We start from the raw sequence: 24,089 nt of genomic DNA on the forward strand, positions 1-24,089 counted from the left end.
GAAAAGAAGATCTACATTTTTTTACATACTTTCAAATGTTGAAAAAAAGTAGATTTATGTTTGGACAGTTTAAGGGTTAATAAAGTCAAGCTGCCAAACTCTTGCCACATAGGTGACCCAACATCAGCAGGGTAGATTTAGTTACAATATTATTTCCACAATTCGTGATCAGTCTGTACCAAATAAGTGAGAGAGCTTCCAATCCTTCACACATGCATAAAATGAATATTAATATCAGAATAAAATGATTTGTAAAATAATTTGAAAAATAATGTTTGAATGTTCACATTTTTGGACCACTGTTTCTAAAAAAATCATTAGATCATATAGGTTCCATTTGTAAGCAGTGATGTTTGTAACTCGGTTGTTTTGAGGTTGGGGATCCTCTGTATGAAGTTTTAACAAATATTAAAATAAGTTTGTTAGGGATAATTTAAAATTGTTTTAGAGACCAAAATTTATCATTACTCTGTACATTATTTAATTCCATGAATCTGGTTCATAAATACAGGGAGCTCTGTGTTCGAGTTCTTCATTGAGGGAAGAGATAATGGGCGACCAGTCCTTCATTCAAATGTGGCAGTATTATTACGTATCGTGGATGTGGATGTCAGACCCCCAGAGTTTCTGTCTCGGATATACACTCTTACAGTCTCTGAGGACACACCACCAGGTTAGTGATTAGGTATTTTGCTTACAGTTAGAATCCTTTTAAATTTAAAATGAAATTATGAAATAAATATGATTTTTGTATGGTACAAAATTGCCATTTTTTTAATTTGTTGTATTTCACTTTTGAATATTTGAAAGCCTACTATAGTAGAATGATCCTTTCTTGAAAAAATTAAGTAATGTTTATAAATACTTTAATATGAGCACTCTAATTCCAGGCACTCACATTGGGTCAGTGGGTGCCCGTTATGATGGTGAATTAGAATACACAGTTGAGTGGGGAGGTCATGAAATATCTCCGCCAGTGTCTGTCTCATCGGAGGGCACACTGACCCTCACGTCTTTGCTCGATCGTGAAGATGTTCGACGACTCTCTCTTATAGTCACTGCTATGCCTGTTGACAAGCCTGAGCTAGCAGCAAGTACGAATGTAGTTATTGAAGTAAGTAACCGTTTTTCTTATAATTGCTGAACAGGAATTTCTAAATGCATAATGAATATATGTAAATTATTTTGAAGAATTTTGTGCATTTGCCAATTGTGTTTATGCAATTTAAATATTTTTTATTATACAGGTCAGAAGTATTATTGCATTTATTGGGAGCACTAAACCCGTAAGGGTTCATACAGTGCCTGAGGGAGTGGGAGGGGGGAATAGGAGGCATTTAGGTTCTATCCACTGAAGGGAAGCACAGGTCTAATTCCTTAAATTGAAAGCCTCTCACTGGCCTACCCCTTGAGAGGTAGGCTAAGAAGTAGATTCAATTCAATTCAATATAAGTTTATTCTCTATAAGGGTTACAATGTAGGGTTTACAGGTTTGGGTATTGTGTTGTATACATGTTATAAAATACTAATTACAGAGGGGGCCACTAGGACACCTAGCATGGCTAGGCATTTCGAGCAGACTTAGATTAATTCTTAACATTAAATCCTTACAGATTATGGTATTAAGGCTAAGTGACTACATAATTTGTGAGTTTAGCAATGTGAATGCTTTTGTTTTGGCACAATACAAAGTGTCTATATTGGAGTATTATAGGCAAACTTATGACTAGTTAGGATTTATTATTTTAAGATTAAGATTAGTATTTCTGGGTTTATAGTCAGTGGGTGAGTGAGTGTAATTGTGAACCACCAGGTGGTTATCATGTAGTTAGTTGTCGGGGTGTATCAGGGAGATAAGATGTTTTCTAACTGGAGTTTTGAAAGTGATGAATGTGTCTGCAGTTCTAGAGTTTTCAGGTAGGGTGTTCCAGATTTTAGGTCCTTTGAAATACATTGAGTTTTTGTAAAGGTTTAGTCGAACATGGGGAATATCATAGAGATGTTTGTGTCTGGTGTTATGCCTGTGGATCCTGTCACAACTATCAAGAAAGCATTTTAGGTCAAGGATAATATTGGAATTTAAGGTCCTGTAGATATAGATTGCACAGTAGTAAGTGTGGATGTTCTGAACAGGGAGTAAGTTTAGATCTATGAAGAGTGGGGGGGTGTGTTGCCAGGGATGGGGTTTAGTGATTATTCTTACTGTGACTTTTTGTTGGGCTATTATTGGCTTTAGGTGTGTTGCTGCAGTTGAACCCCAAGCACAGATAGCATAGGTGAGGTATGGATATATAAGTGAATGGTATAGTGTGAGAAGGGCAGTTTGCGGCACGGAGTATCGTACCTTGGAGAGGATCCCCACCGTTTTGGATACTTTTTTTGTTATGTATTGGATATGGGTGCTGAAATTTAGGTTGTTGTCGAGGTATAGGCCAAGGAATTTGCCCTCATTATGTCTGGCAATAAGAGTGTTGTCGATCTTAATGTTAAGTTGCGCAACACCTGCTCTGCTACCAAACATAATATAGTAGGTTTTGCCAGTGTTAAGTGTAAGTTTATTGGCTGTCATCCAAGTTGATATTTTGAGCAACTCCTCGTTAACAATGGTGTTGAGGGTGGCAAGATTAGGGTGGGAGATGACATAAGTCGTGTCGTCAGCAAAGAGAATGGTTTCAGGTGTTGGGATATGTTTGGAAGATCATTGATGTAAATGAGGAAGAGCAGGGGTCCAAGGACACTTCCCTGTGGAACTCCAGTATCAAGTGGCCGTATTGATGAGGCTGTGTCTTTAATGGTGACATTCTGATACCTATTAGAAAGGTAGGATTTAAAATATGCAAGCGCATGGCCTCTTATACCATAGTGGTCAAGTTTGTGGAGTAGGATGTCGTGGTCTACTGTGTCAAACGCTTTTCTTAGGTCAATAAAAATTCCTAGCGGATATTCCTTATTTTCCAATGCTGTGTAAAGCAGGTCTAGCATTTTTATAATTGCATCAGATGAGGTGGGCAGGCAGCAAAACTGGCATCTGGTGTTGATCCTGGGAGTCACTGCTTCTATATATTTATCATAATTGAAGATCCTTGAAGCCTTGATATTTATAGAATTATTTAGTAGCACACTTTTTGTACCTTTGCATTTCATTAGAGCTAATTTTTACATTCTCGTGTGCTTCCTACTCTTATAATCATTTCAGTAGGCAGATTTTAACTAGTCTTTTTAGTATTTTCCAAGTGCAAATTCTAACAAATACTTCTTGCTTGGAATTCAGGGTATACAATTTCAGGACTAAGTTGCTCAGTAGTTTAGATGTTGAAGATTAAATGGCACTGTAAATGTACAGTAGTGTTCTTCATTTTCAGATTGATTTTTTTTATAATTCTGTGGTAGGTAGTTAGTAGTGAAAAATTTTGACTTGCATGGCTGGCTAGTTTACTTGGTATACTAAATTTGAGTGATGTTAGTAATGTATATAGAATTTTGTCTGGTTAGATGCAGAGACATGCTATGAATACAAAGGCTGTGAATGATAGCCAAAGATGCTTGGGCAGATACATGGTGCCACCTTGAACTTAATAGTCATGTTTAGTGATGATCCTTGAGATCCAAAATGGGACAATTTTTTTCCCATTGCTACACAGGGAAGATCTATAAGAGATGTCCACTCCACCACTCCCTCCTGAATTAGCTTAATGATAACATAAGACAGGTGAGTAAATGAAGATGCAGGAAGAATCAAGAAGAATGAAGACCAATTCAACAAAATGGGAAAGTCCCATTGGAAGAATAACTGTACCCTTTCCTGTGGAATAGAAAGTGTGAAGGTATCATTCTGAGATATATATTGACTGGTAGAGAGCAAGTCTAGTTAAGGGAAGAAAAGCCACTGATAGCCCAGAAAAAAGAAGACAAGTAGTAAAATAGGGCCTCCTTCAAAGACCTCAAAAGCCAGGTGTCCTGATGACAGCACCTGGACACTTGCAATTTCTAAGTGGCAAATATAAAAGGCTATAACTGACAAGAGAGATGGCTAATTCCAGTCAAATGCATTAGAAAAGGCAGCTATTGACACCACACTGTCAATAAGCAAGTCATCTCACATTAAGCGCTAGTAGTGGCTGTATATGTGAATGAGTCATCTTAGCCTGAGTAATCAGGACATGCCTTATTGTGAAAGACAGCCACAATAGAACATTATTCCAGACTGTAGAACTGAACTTTTCTCTAGGCTGAGGGACTGACTACTTGTAAACTACTTTTTTAAGGTTGATGGACTGATCACATCATCTTTATATCTCCACTGCTTTTATTATCTATTCTGTATTTGACTGAAGAAACCTACTGTGTAGACGAAAGTAGTAGGTTGGTAGACAGCAAACACCCAGGGAGGTACTACCGTCCTGCCAGGTGAGTGTAAAACGAAAGCCTGTAATTGTTTTATGTAATGGTAGGATTGCTGGTGTCTTTTTTCCGTCTCATAAACATGAAAGATTTCAGGTACATCTTGCTACTTCTACTTATGCATTGGTCACACTACACATACATATACACGTTTATGTATAAACACTCACATGAGTTTTCTTTGATTTTATCTTAATAGTTCTTGTTCTTATTGCTTGTCCTTTTATATCCATGGGGAAGTGGAATAAGAATTTTTCCTCCGTAAGCCATGCGTGTTGTAAAAGTCAACTGAAATGCCATGAACAATGGACTAGTAACCCCTTTTCCTGTATAGCCTACTAAAAAGAAAAAGAAGAAAACCATCAAAGTGGGATGCTTGAATGTGCGTGGATGTTGTGCGAATGATAAGAAAGAGACGATTGTGGATGTTATGAATGAGAAGAAGCTGGATGTCCTGGCTTTAAGTGAAACAAAGTTGAAGGGGATGGGAGAGTTTCAGTGGGGAGAAATAAATGGGATTGGGTCAGGGGTTTCAAATAGAGTTAGAGCTACAGGAGTAGCAATAATGTTGAAAGATAAGTTATGGCAGGAAAAGAAGGAATATAAATGTATAAATTCAAGGATTATGTGGAGTAAAATAAGGGATGTGAAAAGTGGGTTAAGGTAAGTATTTATTCACCTGGAGAAGAGAGAAGTGTAGAGGAGAGAAATTTTGGGAAATGTTGAGTGAGTGCATGGGGAGTATTGAAGCAAGTGTGAGAGTACTTGTAGTTGGGGATTTCAATGCTGAAGTGGGTAAAAATGTTGTGGAGGGAGTAGTAGGTAAATTTTGGGGGCTAGGGGTAAATGAAAATGGGGAGCCTTTAATTGAGCTCTGTGTAGGAAGAGGTTTGGTAATAAGTAATATATATTTTATGAAAAGAGGATAAATAAGTATACAAGGTATGATATAGCACATAATGAAAGTAGTTTGTTAGATTATGTATTGGTGGATAAAAGGTTGATGGGTAGGCTTCAGGATGTACATGTTTATAAAGGAACAATGGATATATCAGATTATTATTTAGTTGTAGCTACAGTTAGAGTAAGAGGTAGATGGGACAAAAGGAAAATGGCAAGAACAAGAAAGAGAGAAGTATAGGTGTATAAACTAAGGGAGGAGGAAGTTAGGGTTAGATAAAAACAACTATTGGCAGAAAGATGGGCTAGTGCAAGTATGAGTAGTTGGGGGTTGAAGAGGGTTGGAATAGTTTTAAAATGCAGTATTAGAATGTGGGGCAGAAGTTTGTGGCTATAGGAGGGTGGGGGCAGGAGGAAAGAGGAGTGATTGGTGGAATGATGAAGTAAAGGGTGTGATAAAAGAGAAAAAGGTAGCTTATTAGAGGTTTTTACAAAGTAGAAGTGTTATAAGAAGAGCAGAGTATATGGAGAATGAAAGAAAGGTGAAGAGAGTGGTGAGAGAGTGCAAAAGGAGAGCAGATGATAGAGTGGGAGAGGCACTCTCAAGAAATTTTGATGAAAATAAGAAAAAAATTTGGAGTAAGATAAACAAGTTAAGAAAGCCTAGGGAACGAATGGATTTGTCAGTTAAAAACAGAGTAGGGGAGTTAGTAGATGGAGAGCTGGAGGTATTGGGTAGATGGCTGGAATATTTTGAGGAACTTTTAAATGTCAATGAAGAAAGGGAGGCGGTAATTTCATGCACTGGACAGGGAGGTATAACATCTTTTAGAAGTGAAGAAGAGCAGGATGTCAGTGTGGGGGAGGTGCATGAGGCATTATGTAAAATGAAAAGGGGTAAAACAGTTGGAACTGACCGGATCATGACAGAAATGTTAAAAGCAGGGGGGGTTATAGTGTTGGAGTGGTTGGTATTTTTGTTTAATAAATGTATGAAAGAGGGGAAGGTACCTAGGGATTGGCAGAGAGCATGTATACTTCCTTTATATAAAGGGAAGGGGGACAAAAGAGATTGTAAAAATTATAGGGGAATAAGTTTACTGAGCATACCAGGAAAAGTGTATGGTAGAGTTATTATTGAAAGGATTAGAGTTAAGATAGAGAGTAGGATTTCAGATGAGCAAGGAGGCTTTAGAGTGGGTAGGGGATGTGTAGATCAAGTGTTTACATTGAAGCATATATGTGAACAGTATTTAGATAAAGGCAGGGAAGTTTTCATTGCATTTATGAATTTAGAAAAGGCATTTAACCCTTTGAGGGTCGACAGGCCCTCTCCGAAACTCGTTCTCAGGGTCGGCCAAATTTAAAAAAAAAAAAAAATTATTTTCTCTTATGAAAAGATAGAGAATCTTTTCCCGATCATAAAGACACCAAAAGTTTGAAATTTGATAGAAAACTTACGGAATTATGCTCTCGCAAAGTTAGCGGTCTCGGCGATGTTTACGCATCGGCGTTTTTGCCCACTTTGAGCCCCATTTTCGGCCAATTTCACTGTACTAGTCGACAAAAAACATGAATATTTCGCTAGAACTCCATTTTTTCTATCGAATGGGTGCAAGAAACCACCCATTTATGAAATTCAACTATCCAGTACAGTGGTCAGAATTTAGCAATTTTGCCAATTTCACACAAATTTCAAAAGATGCCAATTTCCGAATAGGGTCCAGAATAAACAAGAAAGACATTCCTGGCACTAAAATGACATTTCCTCTAGTCATTAGTCACGTCTCAAGGCCCCTCTTATATTCTTTTGCTTTCCACTTTGAATTTTTATTTTCACAAAAAATATAAGATTTACTGTTATGCAGACTACTGCATTAGTGTAAAAAATGGTATAAATATTATTGGTGCACTTGTGAAAGAATATTAGACTCACCAGTTGACGTGTATTGCACGCTTGACACGATTTGTTTACTTTTGAAGTTTGGTAAAAATCGAACATTTCTGCTACTTTGAGCTCAATTTCAAGGCACCTTTCATTGTAAAACCAGTCAAAATCATCTCAATTTCTGTAATATGTCTTCCATTCTATAAAATGAGACCAAGAAAACTAGAATACAACAATAAATACCATACGAAAATACACTGCAAAGTCGCTGATTTATTAAAAAAAAATGGTCAAAGTTTTTTTTTTCTCATTATGCACTGTGTGCTGCAGGATTTTTTTTAGACTGTGCACACTGACCACATAGACCCATTCTTTCATATGAAGGCCTACCAGCTTTCTCCCACTAGATTTGAGGCCGCTAGAATTTATGAGTACTAGTACGTCAGAAACCCCTACGCGTAAGACGTACTAGTACGACCAAAACCCTCAAAGGGTTAATAGACTGGATAGGGGAGCAATGTGGCAGATGTTGGAAGTATATGGAATAGGTAATAAGTTACTAAATACTGTAAAGAGTTTTTATGAGGACAGTGAGGCTCAGGTTAGGGTGTGTAGAAGAGAGGGAGACTACTTCCTGGTAAAAGTAGGTCTTAGACAGGGATGTGTAATGTCACCATGGTTGTTTAATATATTTATAGATAGAATTGTAAAAGAAGTAAATGCTAGGGTGTTGGAGAGAGGGGTGAGATTAAATTATGGGGAATCAGATACAAAATGGGAGTTGACAGTTACTTTTTGCTGATGATACTGTGCTTATGAGAGATTCTAAAGAAAAGTTGCAAAAGTTAGTGGACGAGTTTGGGAGGGTGTGTAAAGGTAGAAAGTTGATAGTGAACATAGATCAGAGTAAAATGATGAGAGTATCAAATGATTTAGATAAAGAAAAATTTGATATCTCATTGGAGAGAGGGATTATGGAAGAAGTGAATGTTTTCAGATATTTGGGAGTTGACGTGTCAGTGGATGGGTTTATGAAGGATGAGCTTAACCATAGAATTGATGAAGAAAAAAGGGTGAGTGGTGTGTTGAGGTATATGTGGAGACAAAAAAATGTTATCTATGGAGGCAAAGAAGAGAATGTATGAAAGTATAGTGGCACCAACTCTCTTATGTGAGTGTGAAGCTTGGGCTGTAAATGCTGCAGCAAGGTGGTGGTTAGAGGCAGTGGAGATGTCCTGTCTAAGGGCAATGTGTGATGTAAATATTATGCAGAAAATTCGGAGTGTGGAAATTAGGAGGTGTGGAGTTAATAAAAATATTAGTCAGAAGGCTGAAGATGGGTTGTTGAGAGAATGGATCAAGGTAGAATGACATGGAGAGCGTATAAATCTGTAGGGGAAAAAAGGTGGGGTAACTGTTGGTTATTGTCACTTAGGTCGTCCTTGAAAAGGTTGGAGGGAGAGGGTAAAGGAGGTTTTGTGGGCAAGGGGCTTGGACTTCCAGCAAGCTTGCATGAGTGTTTTAGATAGGAGTGAATGGAGGCAAATGATTTTTGGGACCTGACGAGCTGTTGGAGTGTGAGCAGGGTAATAGTATTTAGTGAAGGGATTCAGGGAAACCAGTTATATTTTTTATATAACCAGACTTGAGTACTGGAAATGGGAAGTAGTACAATGCTTGCACCTTAAAGGAGGGGTGTGGGATATTGACAGTTTGGAGGGATATGTTGTATATCTTTATACATGTATATGCTTCTAAACTGTTGTATCTGGGCACCTCTGCAAAAACAGTGATTATGTATGAGTGAGGTGAAAAGTGTTGAATGATGATGAAAGTATTTTCTTTTTGGAGATTTTCTTTTTGGATCGCCCTGCCTCGGTGGGAAACGGCCGACTTGTTAAAAAAAAAAAATATGTTTTTCTTTGTACATAGTAATTTTTGTTCTTATTTTTATATTTTATTATCACACCGGCCGATTCCCACCAAGGCAGGGTGGCCCGAAAAAGAAAAACTTTCACCATCATTCACTCCATCACTGTCTTGCCAGAAGGGTGCTTTACACTACAGTTTTTAAACTGCAACATTAACACCCCTCCTTCAGAGTGCAGGCACTGTACTTCCCATCTCCAGGACTCAAGTCCGGCCTGCCGGTTTCCCTGAATCCCTTCATAAATGTTACTTTGCTCACACTCCAACAGCACGTCAAGTATTAAAAACCATTTGTCTCCATTCACTCCTATCAAACACGCTCACGCATGCCTGCTGGAAGTCCAAGCCCCTCGCACACAAAACCTCCTTTACCCCCTCCCTCCAACCCTTCCTAGGCTGACCCCTACCCCGCCTTCCTTCCACTACAGACTGATACACTCTTGAAGTCATTCTGTTTCGCTCCATTCTCTCTACATGTCCGAACCACCTCAACAACCCTTCCTCAGCCCTCTGGACAACAGTTTTGGTAATCCCGCACCTCCTCCTAACTTCCAAACTACGAATTCTCTGCATTATATTCACACCACACATTGCCCTCAGACATGACATCTCCACTGCCTCCAGCCTTCTCCTCGCTGCAACATTCATCACCCACGCTTCACACCCATATAAGAGCGTTGGTAAAACTATACTCTCATACATTCCCCTCTTTGCCTCCAAGGACAAAGTTCTTTGTCTCCACAGACTCCTAAGTGCACCACTCACTCTTTTTCCCTCATCAATTCTATGATTCACCTCATCTTTCATAGACCCATCTGCTGACACGTCCACTCCCAAATATCTATTTGTTCTATTTGTATAAATAAATCATGCCTTGCTAATACTCAGTTACTTTTGTCTCACTGGGCATTCTAAATGTAACTATTATTTCTAGTTTACAAGCGCCCAGGGAGGTACTACCGTCCTGCCAAGTGAGTGTACAACGAAAACCTGTAATTGTTTTACATGATGGTAGGATTGCTGGTGTCTTTTGTCTGTCTCATAAACATGCAAGATTTCAGGTATGTCTTGCTACTTCTACTTGTACTTAGGTCATACTACACATACATGTACAAGCATATATATACACACCTCTCTGGGTATTCTTATAGTTCTTGTTCTTGTTTATTTCCTCTTATCTCCATGGGGAAGTGGAACAGAATTCTTCCTCCGTAAGCCATGCGTGTTGTAAGAGGTGACTAAAATGCCAGGAGCAAGGGAGGGGCTAGTAACCCCTTCTCCCATATAAATTACTAAATTTAAAAGAAAAACTTTCATTTTTCTTTTTGGGCCACCCTGCCTTGGTGGGATATGGCTGGTGTGTTGAAAGAAAGAATTTCTAGTTTATGTCCTGCCCAATGCTAAGTATAATATTTGTTTTGGAAAATGTTATGTGCATTATGCCTACATTGTTCCCTTTCCTGTATATTTTCTTTTAACTTTTTGAAGATTGGTATTTAATCTTTTGAGTATGTGACTGTTATAAAGCAGGAGAGTGAGGTAATAGAAAGAAAAAGGTTTCTGATATCTTTTGATCATGAAAATTTAATATGAGTGACTTTTTCAGGTCCAAGATGTTAATGATGAGTCACCAACATTTGAAAGTGAGAAGTACTATGTGTCGGTAGCAGAAAACACACCGTCTGGATCAAATGTTGTTAAAGGTATCGATAAATGAAGTCACTGTAATGTTGCTTTCTTCCTCTGACATTGAAAGTTTATTGCTCTAGGGATATGGTATAAAAAATGACTCTTGATTAGGGTCTCCAGAGATGACACCTTCTATTAGGTACTCAATTAGACAAGGTGTTGCAACAGACATTACTAAGGTCACCTGATAGGGTGACAGTTATAATAAGGTTTTAATTTTAGAACAGTTTTAATTTTACAGTGCTGATTAGTTGTTACATTTGGTACTTTTTCTCTTCAATAATAGTCCATGTGAATTGTTAACAATAATGTGTGTGTGTGAGGTATGGGTTTTGAATGTTTCAGCAAGGAGGAAAGTGGAGGCAGTGAGGATATCATATTTGAGTCCAACACGTGGTGTGAGTATTGTGTGGAAAATTCAGAGCTTAGAAATTAAAAGATGATATTGAGTCACTAAGGGTATAATTTAGTGTTGAGGAAGGGTTGTTCAGGTGGTTTGGACAGGTTGTTGGGGTGGTTTGGGCATGTAGAGGATGGATAGGGATAGACTGACGAAGAGAGTGCATAAATCTGGGGTGGAAGGTAGGAGGGGTAGGGTTCATCCCAGGAGCAGTTGAAAGGATAAAGTAAAGGCATCTTGAGTTTTAGGAGGTGAGCATCCATCAAGCTTGTGTGACTATGTTAGATAGGAGTGAATGAAGAAAAGTTTTTTGTTTTAGCAGATGTGATGTTGTAATACTTATTCAGGAAAAGTGGTTAGCTGGGCTTGAATCAGGAGGTGGGAAATACAGTGCCTGCACTCTGAAGGAGAGGGTGGGGATGTTGCAGTTGAATCTGAATTGTTGTCAGTACACTTCTGGCAAAATAGTTGTGGAATAAATGATGGTGAATTTTTTTTTTTTAATGCTTCTTTGGTGAGAGATGGTTATTGAGTTAAAAAAATTGTATTAGTGCACATTGTGCTCACAACTCTTTGGTACTTTACAGTTATTGACTTTTATTTCTCAAGCATATTACTTCTATCCACGTGCATAAAAATTCCAAATAGCTTGACTTATTACTAAGCCAATACTTTCTTTATATTCCTTAACTACATATCTTTGCTCGAATTATACTATTGTCATTCTTTTTGGTGCTTGGATATTGTTGGTTTTTGAGTATCATTTTATAGTCAAAGTGAAGACAATTTTTATATACCCCTTGAAAATTTTATCCAGCCTAAGACCTTTAACATTTAAACAAAAGGAATGCTTTCATATTTTTCATTTTTATCTATCATTTACTAATAAAATTGTTCTAAAAATTCTACAGTGTTTGCTAATGATCGTGATGCAGGAAGCAACTCTGAGATCCGTTATATATTGGAAGAGCAATCACCACTTGTTGAGGAGCCTCTCTTTACTCTTGATCCTTATTCAGGGTGGCTTTCTCTAAATCAAGAACTAGATGCTGAGACAAAATCCAAATATGAATTAAAGGTAAGGTGAAGGAATGTGATTAATTTTCATTAATAATATAAAAAATTATTTGAATTGGGGGGTTAATGAATGTTGAATGCAAGATGCACTGTTTGTAAATGCCTCTTTTGTAATTTTATTCATTTTATTTTTTTATTTGTATACAGTAACTCCAATGAGATTGAGTTTTAAAGAGCACTATACTGTACAATGCTACATATTGTATGAAATTATTATATGAAACAAATCTTGTTCCTCTTAGGTTCTTGCCAGGGACAATGGCAGTCCACAAAAAAACTCAACCACAAGTATTATAATTGAGGTCATTGACTATAATGACAATGCTCCACAATTTGTTAAGAAGAGCTATCATGCTGCAGGTAAGTCTCATCATTTTGGTAGTAAACATGATGTACTAATCATATACTGTTTCATATATTTTTTGTTTACAAGACTTCTATACAATTTTATATTAAATTCTTCTACATATATTGTAAATGTTCTCCACTTCCTTGGCTTGACCCTGACTGCATCCATTTTCCCATGTGCTGTATGACCATTATGGGTTTAGTGCTTTACCGTGAATGTAATAATTACAGTGGAAGCTTGGATTTTGTATGCTCTAGTTTGTATGTAAAACTATAGTTATTCTCTATAAAATGTATTTTTTGCTAATATTTCCCATAAGAAATAATGTAAATCCAATTAATCCATTCTAGACACCCAAAAATATTAACAAAAAATATATTTTATAGAGAATAACTATAGTTTTACATACAAACTAGGGCATAAGAAAACCGAATTTCCACTGTATATGCATTATTAGTGAAGTGATTGTTTTCTTTAGTACCTTTTTGATATAATATATTTGCTTTTTTTTCCAGTCAAGGAGAATGCTCTTCCTGGAACAGTTGTGGTGCAGCTAGAAGTTATTGATGTTGACCTGGGAGGAGGAGCCTTGGATGGGGAAGTGGGACAAGGCATAGTGTATTATCTCACATCCGGCAACGCCTTTCAGCATTTTCATGTCCGAAGTGGTGGACAGATATATGTCGCTAAAACCCTTGATCGGGAGTCTGTGGACCACTATACCTTAGAAGTTACTGCAACTGATGGTGTCTTTGTGGCAAAATCTTGGGTCTACATTGAAATTTTGGATGTTAATGGTAATTATTTATGTATAGTAAATTTGCTGTCACTATCAGTTATTTATCACTCAGAATCCACCCATGACTTAATTATAATTAATATAATTGATCAGAGTAATTACCTTCACTCAGGTTGTAGGTTAATCATTGTACTGGTTTACCACTATATAAAAATCAATAAATGAATCACTTTCCTTTGCAATATTATTTTATTATAATAAAGGGATAAATTATAATAAATGGGGAACTGTTGACTGAGGAAGGTGAGGATTAGAAAAGCTATTTCCTGAACACTTCGGCTAGTACAGTAATCTACCCTTATGTTACTTATATTCAGTAAAGTAATTCAGTCATAGTGACAAATAACCCTATACAGAAATACTATAAAATAAAATGAATAAAATGGAGCAATGTTACTGGGGAAAGTGTTTTGTGATGACACCTATTACCAAACTTTTTTCCATACAAAGTTCATTTACAGGCTCCCAGTGTCATTTATCCTTGTAACCATAAACTTATCTATTATGCCCTTTATAACAGTTTCTCCCACTAGCATTTAGGTTTCCCATAACAATTAGTTTCTCATTGGTTCAGAAACCCTAAATACAGTGGAGCTCCGAATGCGACCAATTATGTAAGTGCGTTTGTACGTGTATGTTTGGGGGTCTGAAATGGACTAATCTACTTCACAATATTCCTTATGGGAACAAATTCGGTCAGTACTGGCACCTGAACATACTTCTGGAGTGAAAAAATATCGTTAACCGGGGGTCCACTGTACTCATTTAACATCTCCCCGAATCTCTCTTTCTCTCTACTTTATCTTCTTCTCTTTCCCAGGTGCATAAACACTTAATATAACTTAATTTGTGCATCCCACCCTTATTTTAATCCACATAGTTTTTGAATTTATACATATATATTCCCTCTTTTTCTTCTAAAACTGACCCTGCAACATTACCTCTACTTGTCTCAGATACACCTGACCTAATCCCCTTTATTTCTCCCCACTGAAAATCTATCCCCTTCAACTTTGCTAAGATTAGAGCTAGGACATTCAACTTTCTTTTCATTTATAATATTCACAATTAATTCTATCATCTGTACTCAATCTATGCGCATTCAAACATCCCATCTTTAAAATTTTCTTTTTAACCCGTAAACGGTCCAAACGTATATATATGTGTTTTCAACATTTGAAAGTATGCAAAAAAGTAGATCTTTTTTTTTTTTTTTTACATTTGAAAATGTGGTTACTTCCCTTCTTTGTCTTTTAACCCTTTGGGGGTCGGCCAAATTTCAAAAAAAAAAAAATTATTTTTTCTTATGAAAAAATATTTTTTACCATCAATACTTACCGAGATATGGAGGCGTGAAGTTTGCAAAAAGTGAACAAAATCTGTGAGACCAATATGATCAGTATTTTGTAAGTTATTTCTTTTTCAATACAGTGGACCCTCGACCAACGATATTAATCCGTTCCTGAGAGCTCATCGTTAATTGAAATTATCGTTAGTCGAGTTAATTTTTCCCATAAGAAATAATGGAAATCAAATTAATCCGTTCCTGACGCCCCAAAGTATTGAAAAAAAAAAATTAACCACATGAAATATTAATTTTAATACACACAAACTGAAGAAGACATGCACAGTTACATGACACTAACCTTTATTAAAGATCTGGTGATGATTGATGGGATGGGAGGAGGGGAGAGTGTTGATGGTGTTAGTGTTTAGAAGGGGAATCCCCTTCCATTAGGACTTGAGGTGGCAAGTCCTTTTCCGGGGTTACTTCCCTTCTTCTTTTAATGCCATTAGGACCAGCTTGAGAGTCACTGGACCTCTGTTGCACAACATATCTGTCCATAGAGGCCTGTACCTCCCGTTCCTTTATGACATTCCTAAAGTGTTTCACAACATTGTCAGTGTACAGGTTGCCAACATGGCTTGCAGTAGCTGTGTCAGGGTGATTTTCATCCAAAAAGGTTTGCACTTTAAGCCACATTGCACATATTTCCTTAATCTTTGAAGTAGGCAACTTCTTCAATTTCTCTATCCCCTCCTCCGAAGCAGTTTCCTCAGGTGTGGCCTCTTGCTGTTGAAGATGATCTTGCAGCTCATCCGTGGTTAGTTCTTCATTGTCCTCCTCCACCAACTCTTCCACATCCTCCCCACTAACCTCCAACCCCAAGGACTTCCCCAATGCTACAATGGATTCCTCAACTGGCATAGGATTCCCAGGGTTAGCCTCAAACCCTTCAAAATCCCTTTTGTCTACACATTCTGGCCACAGTTTTTTCCAGGCAGAGTTCAAGGTCCTCTTAGTCACTTCGTCCCAAGCCTTACCTATAATGTTTACACAATTGAGGATGCTAAAGTGATCTCTCCAAAACTCTCTTAGAGTCAATTGAGTTTCTGAGGTCATTACAAAGCACCTTTCAAACATAGCTTTTGTGTACAGTTTCTTGAAGTTTGCAATGACCTGCAGGAGAGGAGTGGTATTAGGAGGCAAAAACTTCACCTTAATGAAGCTCATGTCCACAGAAAGTTGCTCTGCCAAGTCTGAAGGATGACCAGGAGCATTGTCTAATACCAGGAGGCACTTAAGGTCCAATTTATTTTCCAGGAGGTAATTTTTCAGTGGGGGCAAATGCATAGTGTAACCAGTCATAGTAAAAGTCCCTAGTGACCCATGCCTTACTGTTTGCCCTCCACAGCACACTCAAATTAGCCTTGAGGACTTTGTTTTTCCTGAACACTCTGGGAGTTTCAGAGTGATACACCAATAAAGGCTTCACTTTGCAATCACCACTAGCATTGGCACACATCAACAGAGTAAGCCTGTCTTTCATGGGCTTATGTACTGGGAGTGCCTTTTCCTCCTGAGTAATGTAGGTCCTGCTTGGCATTTTCTTCCAAAACAGGCCTGTTTCGTCACAATTAAACACTTGTTCAGGTTTCAGTCCTTCACTGTCTATGTACTCCTTGAATTCCTGCACATATTTTTCAGCCGCTTTGTGGTCCGAACTGGCAGCCTCACCATGCCTTATCACACTATGTATGCCACTACGATTCTTAAATCTCTCAAACCAACCTCTGCTGGCCTTAAATTCACTCACATCACCACTAGTTGCTGGCATTTTTCTAATTAAATCATCATGCAACTTCCTAGCCTTTTCACATTTGATCACTTGAGAGATGCTATCTCCTGCTATCTGTTTTTCGTTTATCCACACCAGTAACAGTCTCTCAACATCTTCTATCACTTGCGATCTGAGTTTTGAAAACATAGTTGCACCTTTGGCAAGAACAGCTTCCTTGATTGCCGTTTTCTTGGCCACAATAGTACCGATGGTTGATTGGGGTTTTGTGTACAACCTGGCCAGCTCGGAGACACACACTCCACTTTCATACTTAGCAATGATCTCTTTCTTCATATCCATAGTAATTCTCACCCTTTTTGCTGTAGGGTTGGCACTAGAAGCTTTCTTGGGGCCCATGGTGACTTATTTTGCAGGTGCAATCACTACAAACGCTGTGATAATGTGAAATGTTCCGATTGTATGTTTGGATGGGACTGCGGTGGCTGGCTGGCTTGTAAACACTGGCACCCACGGGACACGTGAGGCTCGCTCAGGCCACAAGTGGACGCGTCTCGAATGGAACGAATAGTGTTGGTCGGGTTTTTTAGCGCTAGTCGAGGCAAAATTTTTGCGTTAAAATGTATCGCTAGTTGGATTTAACGTTAGACAATGCCAGCGTTGGTCGAACTATGGTGCACACTTTGAAATTTGGCCTCTGGACCCTGAAAGGGTTAACAAATGATAAAGAAAAATCCTTGTGGACACCCAGATCCTTCACTGATCCCACAGGGCTGCAAACTGACAGTACAACAAAGACCCCAGATTCTCCAGCCTATATTCCCCAAAGATTTCCCCAGATAATCTTACCCTCATTTAGTTCAAATTTTCTATTTATCCAAGTCCAAAAATCCTGCAGAAGAGAACTAAAATTGAGTTTTGTGTCTTCCACATTCAAAACCCAGATGTAGACCTGTTCACTTTCAGTATAAAAATGGTAATCAGCTCCATAGACATCCAATATTAAGCAGTAAATAATACTGGTCGAGAGGCTCCTAAAGAACACCACAGGGAAAAGGCAGCAGCTCAGATACAGTCATTGACTACTACTAGATATGAATGACCACAAACATATGATTTCAGAAATGACAATGTAGTATCCCTAAGGCCAAAGCTAAACAGGTCACTTTTCACTAATGCATGATCAATAGTATCAAATGCAGCAGTAGACCCAGCAATATTAGCAGTGATGCATTTCCTAAACAAATCATTGTAAATTTTACACATAACATCAGTTGAATGCAATGGTCAGTATGCAGACAGAACACAATAAAACACAATTTTTCCTAAGAAAAGGAAACAGTTGATCTAGAATTGCATATTCAGTCAGTTCAGTAAGATATGTAAGATTTGAAGCATGACAATAGTCTGACATGTTTTCCAAATCAAGAGGGTAGGCAGAAGGTATGGGAAGGCATAATTCCAGCATAGCATATGCAAGAGCAATAGTTTGCATGTGGCCAGCAGTAACAGCATAGTTGATCAGACCCTGATCTACCATGAGGCCTGGTCTCAGACCAAGCCATGGGGGCACTGACCTCTGAAACCCTCTCCAGGTAGCAATTTGCATTGTTTACCTTAGTATCTTGCTCATCACATGAAGCTTGCAATAACACCATGTGGCTTAACACTCGTCTGATCTTTCTCTCACTCATTATTAGCAAACACTACCATATAGGTCAGATGTATTTTTACAATCTTGAATAGATATACAGGTATTATCGACTGAAAATTCTAGAGAAATATGCAAAAATGCAAGATATTTTATTGAGAAGCTCTAAAACTCTGGATTAACTCTTCTGTGTCTTATCAAGCTTCACCATGTAGGTGTAATATCACACTTCATTGAGGAAATGTACCTGTTATATTATTATTCATCAGCACTTGAAATAGCAAAGCTTACCTACCATAACACTGGTGTTTTCTCAATCTCCCTTATTATTCTGTGTCTTACCAAACACTAGCACACAGGAGATGTGTAAATATTATTCTTCTGAATAGAAATTTTGGCAGTGTAAATTAAAAATTCTTGAAATATTAGCAAAAATATAACACTCACCACCTCAAAGGAAATGTTAGCTCACTACACATCTGGCATTCATTGTTCTGTCCAGAGATGGAGCCTGTTAAAAATAAAATTAAAATCACAACAAATTTTATATGAAATCATTACATTAACATGTGTGGTACATAGATCTTTCTTTCAACAAACCGGCCGTATCCCACCGAGGCAGGGCGACCCAAAAAGAAACACAAAAGTTTCTCTTTTTTAAATTTAGTAATTTATACAGGAGAAAGAGTTACTAGCCCCTTGCTCCCAGCATTTTAGTCGCCTTATAACACACATGGCTTATGGAGGAAGAATTCTGTTCCACTTCCCCATGGAGATAAGAGGAAATAAACAAGAACAAGAACTAGAAAGAAAATAGCAGAAAACCCAGAGGGGTGTGTGTATATATATGCTTGTACATGTATGTGCAGTGTGACCTAAGTGTAAGTAGAAGTAGCAAGACGTACCTGAAATCTTGCATGTTTATGAGACAGAAAAAAGGACACCAGCAATCCCAGCATCATGTAAAACAATTACAGGCTTTCACTTTACACTCACTTGGCAGGGCGGTAGTACTTCCCTGGGCGGTTGCTGTCTACCAACCTACTACCTAGTGGTACATAGATATGAATTATTAACAGTAATGTTTTAATAAAACCTATATTATGCTCACTGTTTTGGGTAACACAAGCTAGCATAGGAATTTTAATAAAAGTACAGTGGACCCCCGCTTAACGATCACCTTCCAATGCAACCAATTATGTAAGTGTATTTATGTAAGTGCATTTGTACGTGTATGTTTGGGGGTCTGAAATGGACTAATCTACTTCACAATATTCCTTATGGGAACAAATTCTGTCAGTACTGGCACCTGAACATACTTCTGGAATGAAAAAATATCGTTAACCGGGGGTCCACTGTATTTAATGGTGATACAATACAGCCTCTTCTCACATAACGATGGAGTTCCGTTCCTAATGCTGCATCGATAAACGAATTTGTCGCTAAATGAGGAGCATACTGTAATGGTAGTGGGTTTATGCCAACCATCTTTGATATTGCTTTAATGTCACCCTTGCACCATTTATAACATTTTTAGTATATTTTTATATGTTTATACAGTAGTGCACTGTATATTGTAATAAACAGAATAGAGGAAATCAGCTCTAATATACATTTTTTAGGTGTGCATACTGGTCAGAGAGCCCATCATACGTCAGAGTCATTGGTAAACGAGTACGTCACTAAGTGAGGGGAGGCTGTGTATCAGTGGTTTGTGTCATCAGAAATAAAAATTCTAGATACAATAATAATAATGACACTGAAACAAGAATAATTTTTGCTCATTTATATACATCATGAATATACATTAACCCTTCATCGCGCAAGGGGTCCGAAAATTTGAAATTCGAACTGAACTCCCTATGGTGGATAGAGTAACTCAATACAAGGTCACTGATCCCATATAAATTGATTTCTGATGGTTAGTTTTCGAGCAATTGCCAATCTCCGAAGACCGAAAATATTAGGCCGCCCCCGACAAAGTGATTAAAAAATTCTATGTTGCAAACTTGCAATTGTTAATAAAACACACCAAAACAATTTTTTAAATTTAATATACAAACAGACAATATAAAAAACATAAATGGAACTTTTATCAAAACATTTTTTAATTGTTACAAAAATATGAAAAGGAAGCAAATATCAACAATGCCAAATTGCAAAGTGATGCAAGTTTCAATCCCTATATTCCTGAGATTCATTTGGAAGACCAATGATTCTATATTGCTAATTGGCAAGATGGAAGTCTGTGAAACAATTTCTATCAGTCTTTATGCACAGATTTACTTTGCATACACTACAGACGAATGACGATGTTACCGTTTTTTTCGAGGTGCTGCAATACTTGCAAGTAAACGGCCTTTGCCCTGCCATTGGGAAGTGCATTAGACTAAGGTCTTTCCTAACACTGTCATCAGGCATTTCTGTACGTGTTCCCCTCCCAGGTTTCACTATGCCAACACCATTGGAAGTACATGGTGAATTAGTTGGTGAAGGTCTTGGAGTTGTTCTTAGGCTGCTCCCTCTAAGGTTTTGTCCTTTAGACCTTGCAATTTCAGAGATAGAATTCCTGAAATACTTCAGTTGCATACACTTTTGCTTTATTGCTCGAGAATCACGGCAATAAAGCACCCATGCATTCACAACAGCAAGATCAATAATATAGGCAAATAGCCGCATGTACCAACGTTTTGATTTCATTGGTGTTTTGTAGAGATGCACCAACATGTTGCTTTTGTCAATACCTCCCATGTTTGCATTATAGTTCTTGATGACTGCAGGGCACGATATTTTCTCTTTCCTCTTTGTACCCTTGTTATATCTCTCAACAAGACTCATGGGCTCGACCCCAATATCAGTTGTCACTAAAGTCACAACTTTGGTGTCCTTCCATCGTACAACAAGGACACCATCATTGTTGTTGAAGCAAAAATTGCCCCTGACCACACTGTTTTTTTCCATTTGTTTGATAGGCACCAGATGTGGCTTACCACATCTATTGTCACGTACTGTTCCAGTGTATCTGCAGTTATACTTATCTCTTAGTAGCTTGACCAAAGGCATACTTGAAAAGAAATTGTCAGCATAGATTGCTGATGTGTTTGTCTTGTTCATAGTTTGTGCAAGTACCAGAACAATCTTTGTACTTATTGGAAGTTTAGATTCTTCCTGTGGCAGCTGTATGGGATGTGTGTCAAAAGTTGTTGTGCCTTGATACATGAGTATATCATGTATGAGTCCATCTTGACTTGCACGACAAAAAAGTTTGAAACCCCACTTATCTGGTTTTGTTTTGATGTACTGCCTTAGGTTTCCAGCAGTTTTACCCTTGAAACCAACCATGACTTCATCAATAGATTGCTTGGGTGTAGCTGGAATTTTCAAGCAAGCATTAGTTAGTTCAGTGTAAAGAGGCCTTACTTTGTAGAATCTGTCATTATCCTTTTTTGTGTTGTCATTGAAATGAATATGACTTCTAAGGTACCTAAACCTCTTAGACGCCATGCTATCTGCAACCTGTTGGCTCCTAAAACCAGCTTTCCAATAGTCTTCGAGGGATGGTAGTGAATTAATACCCATGAACAACAAAATACCTATGAACCTCATGATCTCTTCAGAATCTGTTGAAAAAGTACTATTTACGTCTTGTTGCCTTGTATACAAATTTGTTTGATATGCTATGTTATCTATCATGGCTGGAGTAACGAACATACGAAAATACTCATATGGAGACCTAATTGCAAGAGGCTTTTCATGTTCATATGCCGGCAAAGGATCATTTTCAATGTCATCTACGGTCCACTCAGATGAAACTTGAAGAGCAATATTCTCATGGATCTCTTCCTCATCCGGGTATTCCTCAATCCTAAAAGTTTTCTTTTTCCTCATTACTTTCTGCTTTTTGGCTGGCCTTTCTTCCCTTTCTTCCTCATCATCAGTTGACATCTCTGCATCCTGTGCATCCGGTGGCAAGTATTCATCACCACTATCCAGCAATTCTGGTTCGTCTACCTCTGGTTCTGAGTCACTGTCTTCAGAAACGCAGATATACCTCGACCTGCTGGTCGACTGCTCCCCATAAAACAGCCTCTCATGGAACTGGAAGGACAATAGAAACCTCCTGTATAAATCCAGACCACTACAGAGTTCATATATGCAATTGAAAATTTTTTATAAATATTTATTTGACTAAAATTGGACATTCCCGGAAACTCGCGCAATACCGAAATAATTCGGACTAAAATGCTTGCACTTTTTTCAACTGCATGCTACACTCATATTATGCTTCACACGGACTTTAGGTATATATCAAAATATGCCTAAACTATTCATGTAAGCACTAAACACAACAAACAGTACTTACCGACATTGTAGAATATATAATCCAAGAGTAGATTAGCAAGGGTGGAGGGAAAAATGCGAGTGTGTTCGAAGCCAAGCCGCTAGTGTTTATATTTTGATCTCTCAACCAATGGGAAGGCGGCAGAAGCGAACTGTACTTAGCTGAAGAGACTCAGGGAAGGCTTGTGATTGGTTGGAACTAAAGAACGGGAAGCTGGCCGCGCGGGGCGCGAAGTATGACACGCGCCAAAAACACGTAATCCCGAATTTTTTCGGCCAAGATCGACAAAGGGTTAATGATAGTAGTAAATGTTAGGATTAATTACTTAATTTTATGATGCTGACTGCAAATGAAATTGCAAGTATAGCATAAAAATTTATTTATTTAAGCTAAGTACACAAAATTCCTTCAGGTTTGATTGAGTTGGTTTAATAATGTATATTTTTCTGCTTTTTTCTGCTAAGTTATTCAAGATTATTGAAGCTTTCATTTGCATAGTTACTATAGAGATTCAGGTGAACATAAGAAATATCAAAAAGTGTTTGAATGATGAAAGGTTTGATCCTCCAAAAAGGCTTGTGTGAGAGCGTGTTAGATTAGAGTGGAGATCAGTGGTTTTTATGGTTTCACGTGCTGTTGGAATATGAGCAAGGTAACATTTATGAAGGGATTCTGCAAAACCAGTTAGCCAGATTTGAGGCCTGGAGGTGGACGTATAGTGCTTGCATTCTGCAGAAGAAGTGAGGGTGTTGTAGTTCAGATGGTCATTTGAACTGTGATGTCATCAAACTTCAGGCAAGACAGATGGTGAATGATTTTTTTTTTTGTCACCCTGCCTTGACAGGAAATGGCTGGTATGTTAAATAAAAGTTGTATTTAGTGTGATGCCCATGTGTTATAATTTTCAATGGAGAGTCTTAGATCTAGATCAGCATTACATTCAAGGCTTTATAAATGTGAAGCGAACAGTTGAATGTATGAATAGCTTTATGTTTATAATTTTTAGGATTCAAACAAGGGCACTCAGGGCTGCCCATAGTTTGAGGTACAAATGGTTCTGATGGCTGCCTTTTGTTGAGAGATGACTAGTTTAACCCTTTTGAGGTCAGTTCCATTGTACTACAGCTTTGGAGCTAGTGTCTGTCTTGTAGTACTACGCCATGAGCTCAGCTCACTCAGATAAACTGCGAGTGGTAAATCTGAGCCTAGATATGAGAGAATGGGTCTGTGTGGTAAGTGTACTCCATACAAAAAAATCCTGCAGCAAGCAGTGCATAATGGGAAAAAAACTGCATCTGTGTTTTTGGTTTAAAATAGCAACTTTGCTGTGTAATTTTGTATGGTTTTTATGGGTGTATTCTCAGTTTCTTGGTCTCCTTTGATAAAATGGAGGATATATTACTGAACTGGAGATGATTTTGATTGGTGTTAGGACTGAAAATAGCTTGAAATTAAGCTCAAAGTAGCAGAAATGTTAAATTTTTGCTGATGTTCAAGAGTAAACAAATAACGTCACATGTCCAATACATGTCAACTGGTGGTCTAATATGCGTTCACAAATGCACTGATATTATTTATACAATT

At 37.9% G+C, this 24,089-nt stretch overlaps 1 protein-coding gene across 9 annotated transcripts in view; it reads left to right on the forward strand.

Moving 5' to 3' along the window:
- The window catches only part of kug (FAT atypical cadherin kugelei), a 913,302-nt gene that overhangs the window by 781,330 nt on the left and 107,883 nt on the right, over positions 1-24,089 (forward strand). For all 9 annotated transcript variants that reach the window (XR_011394610.1, XR_008406862.2, XM_070104239.1 and 6 more), the window contains 6 exons: positions 512-673; positions 891-1,114; positions 10,725-10,821; positions 12,119-12,285; positions 12,527-12,644; positions 13,149-13,430. Coding sequence is in view for 7 of the 9 variants with exons in the window: in XM_070104239.1 (XP_069960340.1) it covers positions 512-673; positions 891-1,114; positions 10,725-10,821; positions 12,119-12,285; positions 12,527-12,644; positions 13,149-13,430 (1,050 nt within the window). In the remaining 2 variants the exon portion in view is untranslated. The remainder of the gene's footprint in view (positions 1-511; positions 674-890; positions 1,115-10,724; positions 10,822-12,118; positions 12,286-12,526; positions 12,645-13,148; positions 13,431-24,089) is intronic.

This window comes from Cherax quadricarinatus, chromosome 1 (assembly GCF_038502225.1).
Source record: "Cherax quadricarinatus isolate ZL_2023a chromosome 1, ASM3850222v1, whole genome shotgun sequence".
Classification (NCBI taxonomy): domain Eukaryota; kingdom Metazoa; phylum Arthropoda; class Malacostraca; order Decapoda; family Parastacidae; genus Cherax; species Cherax quadricarinatus.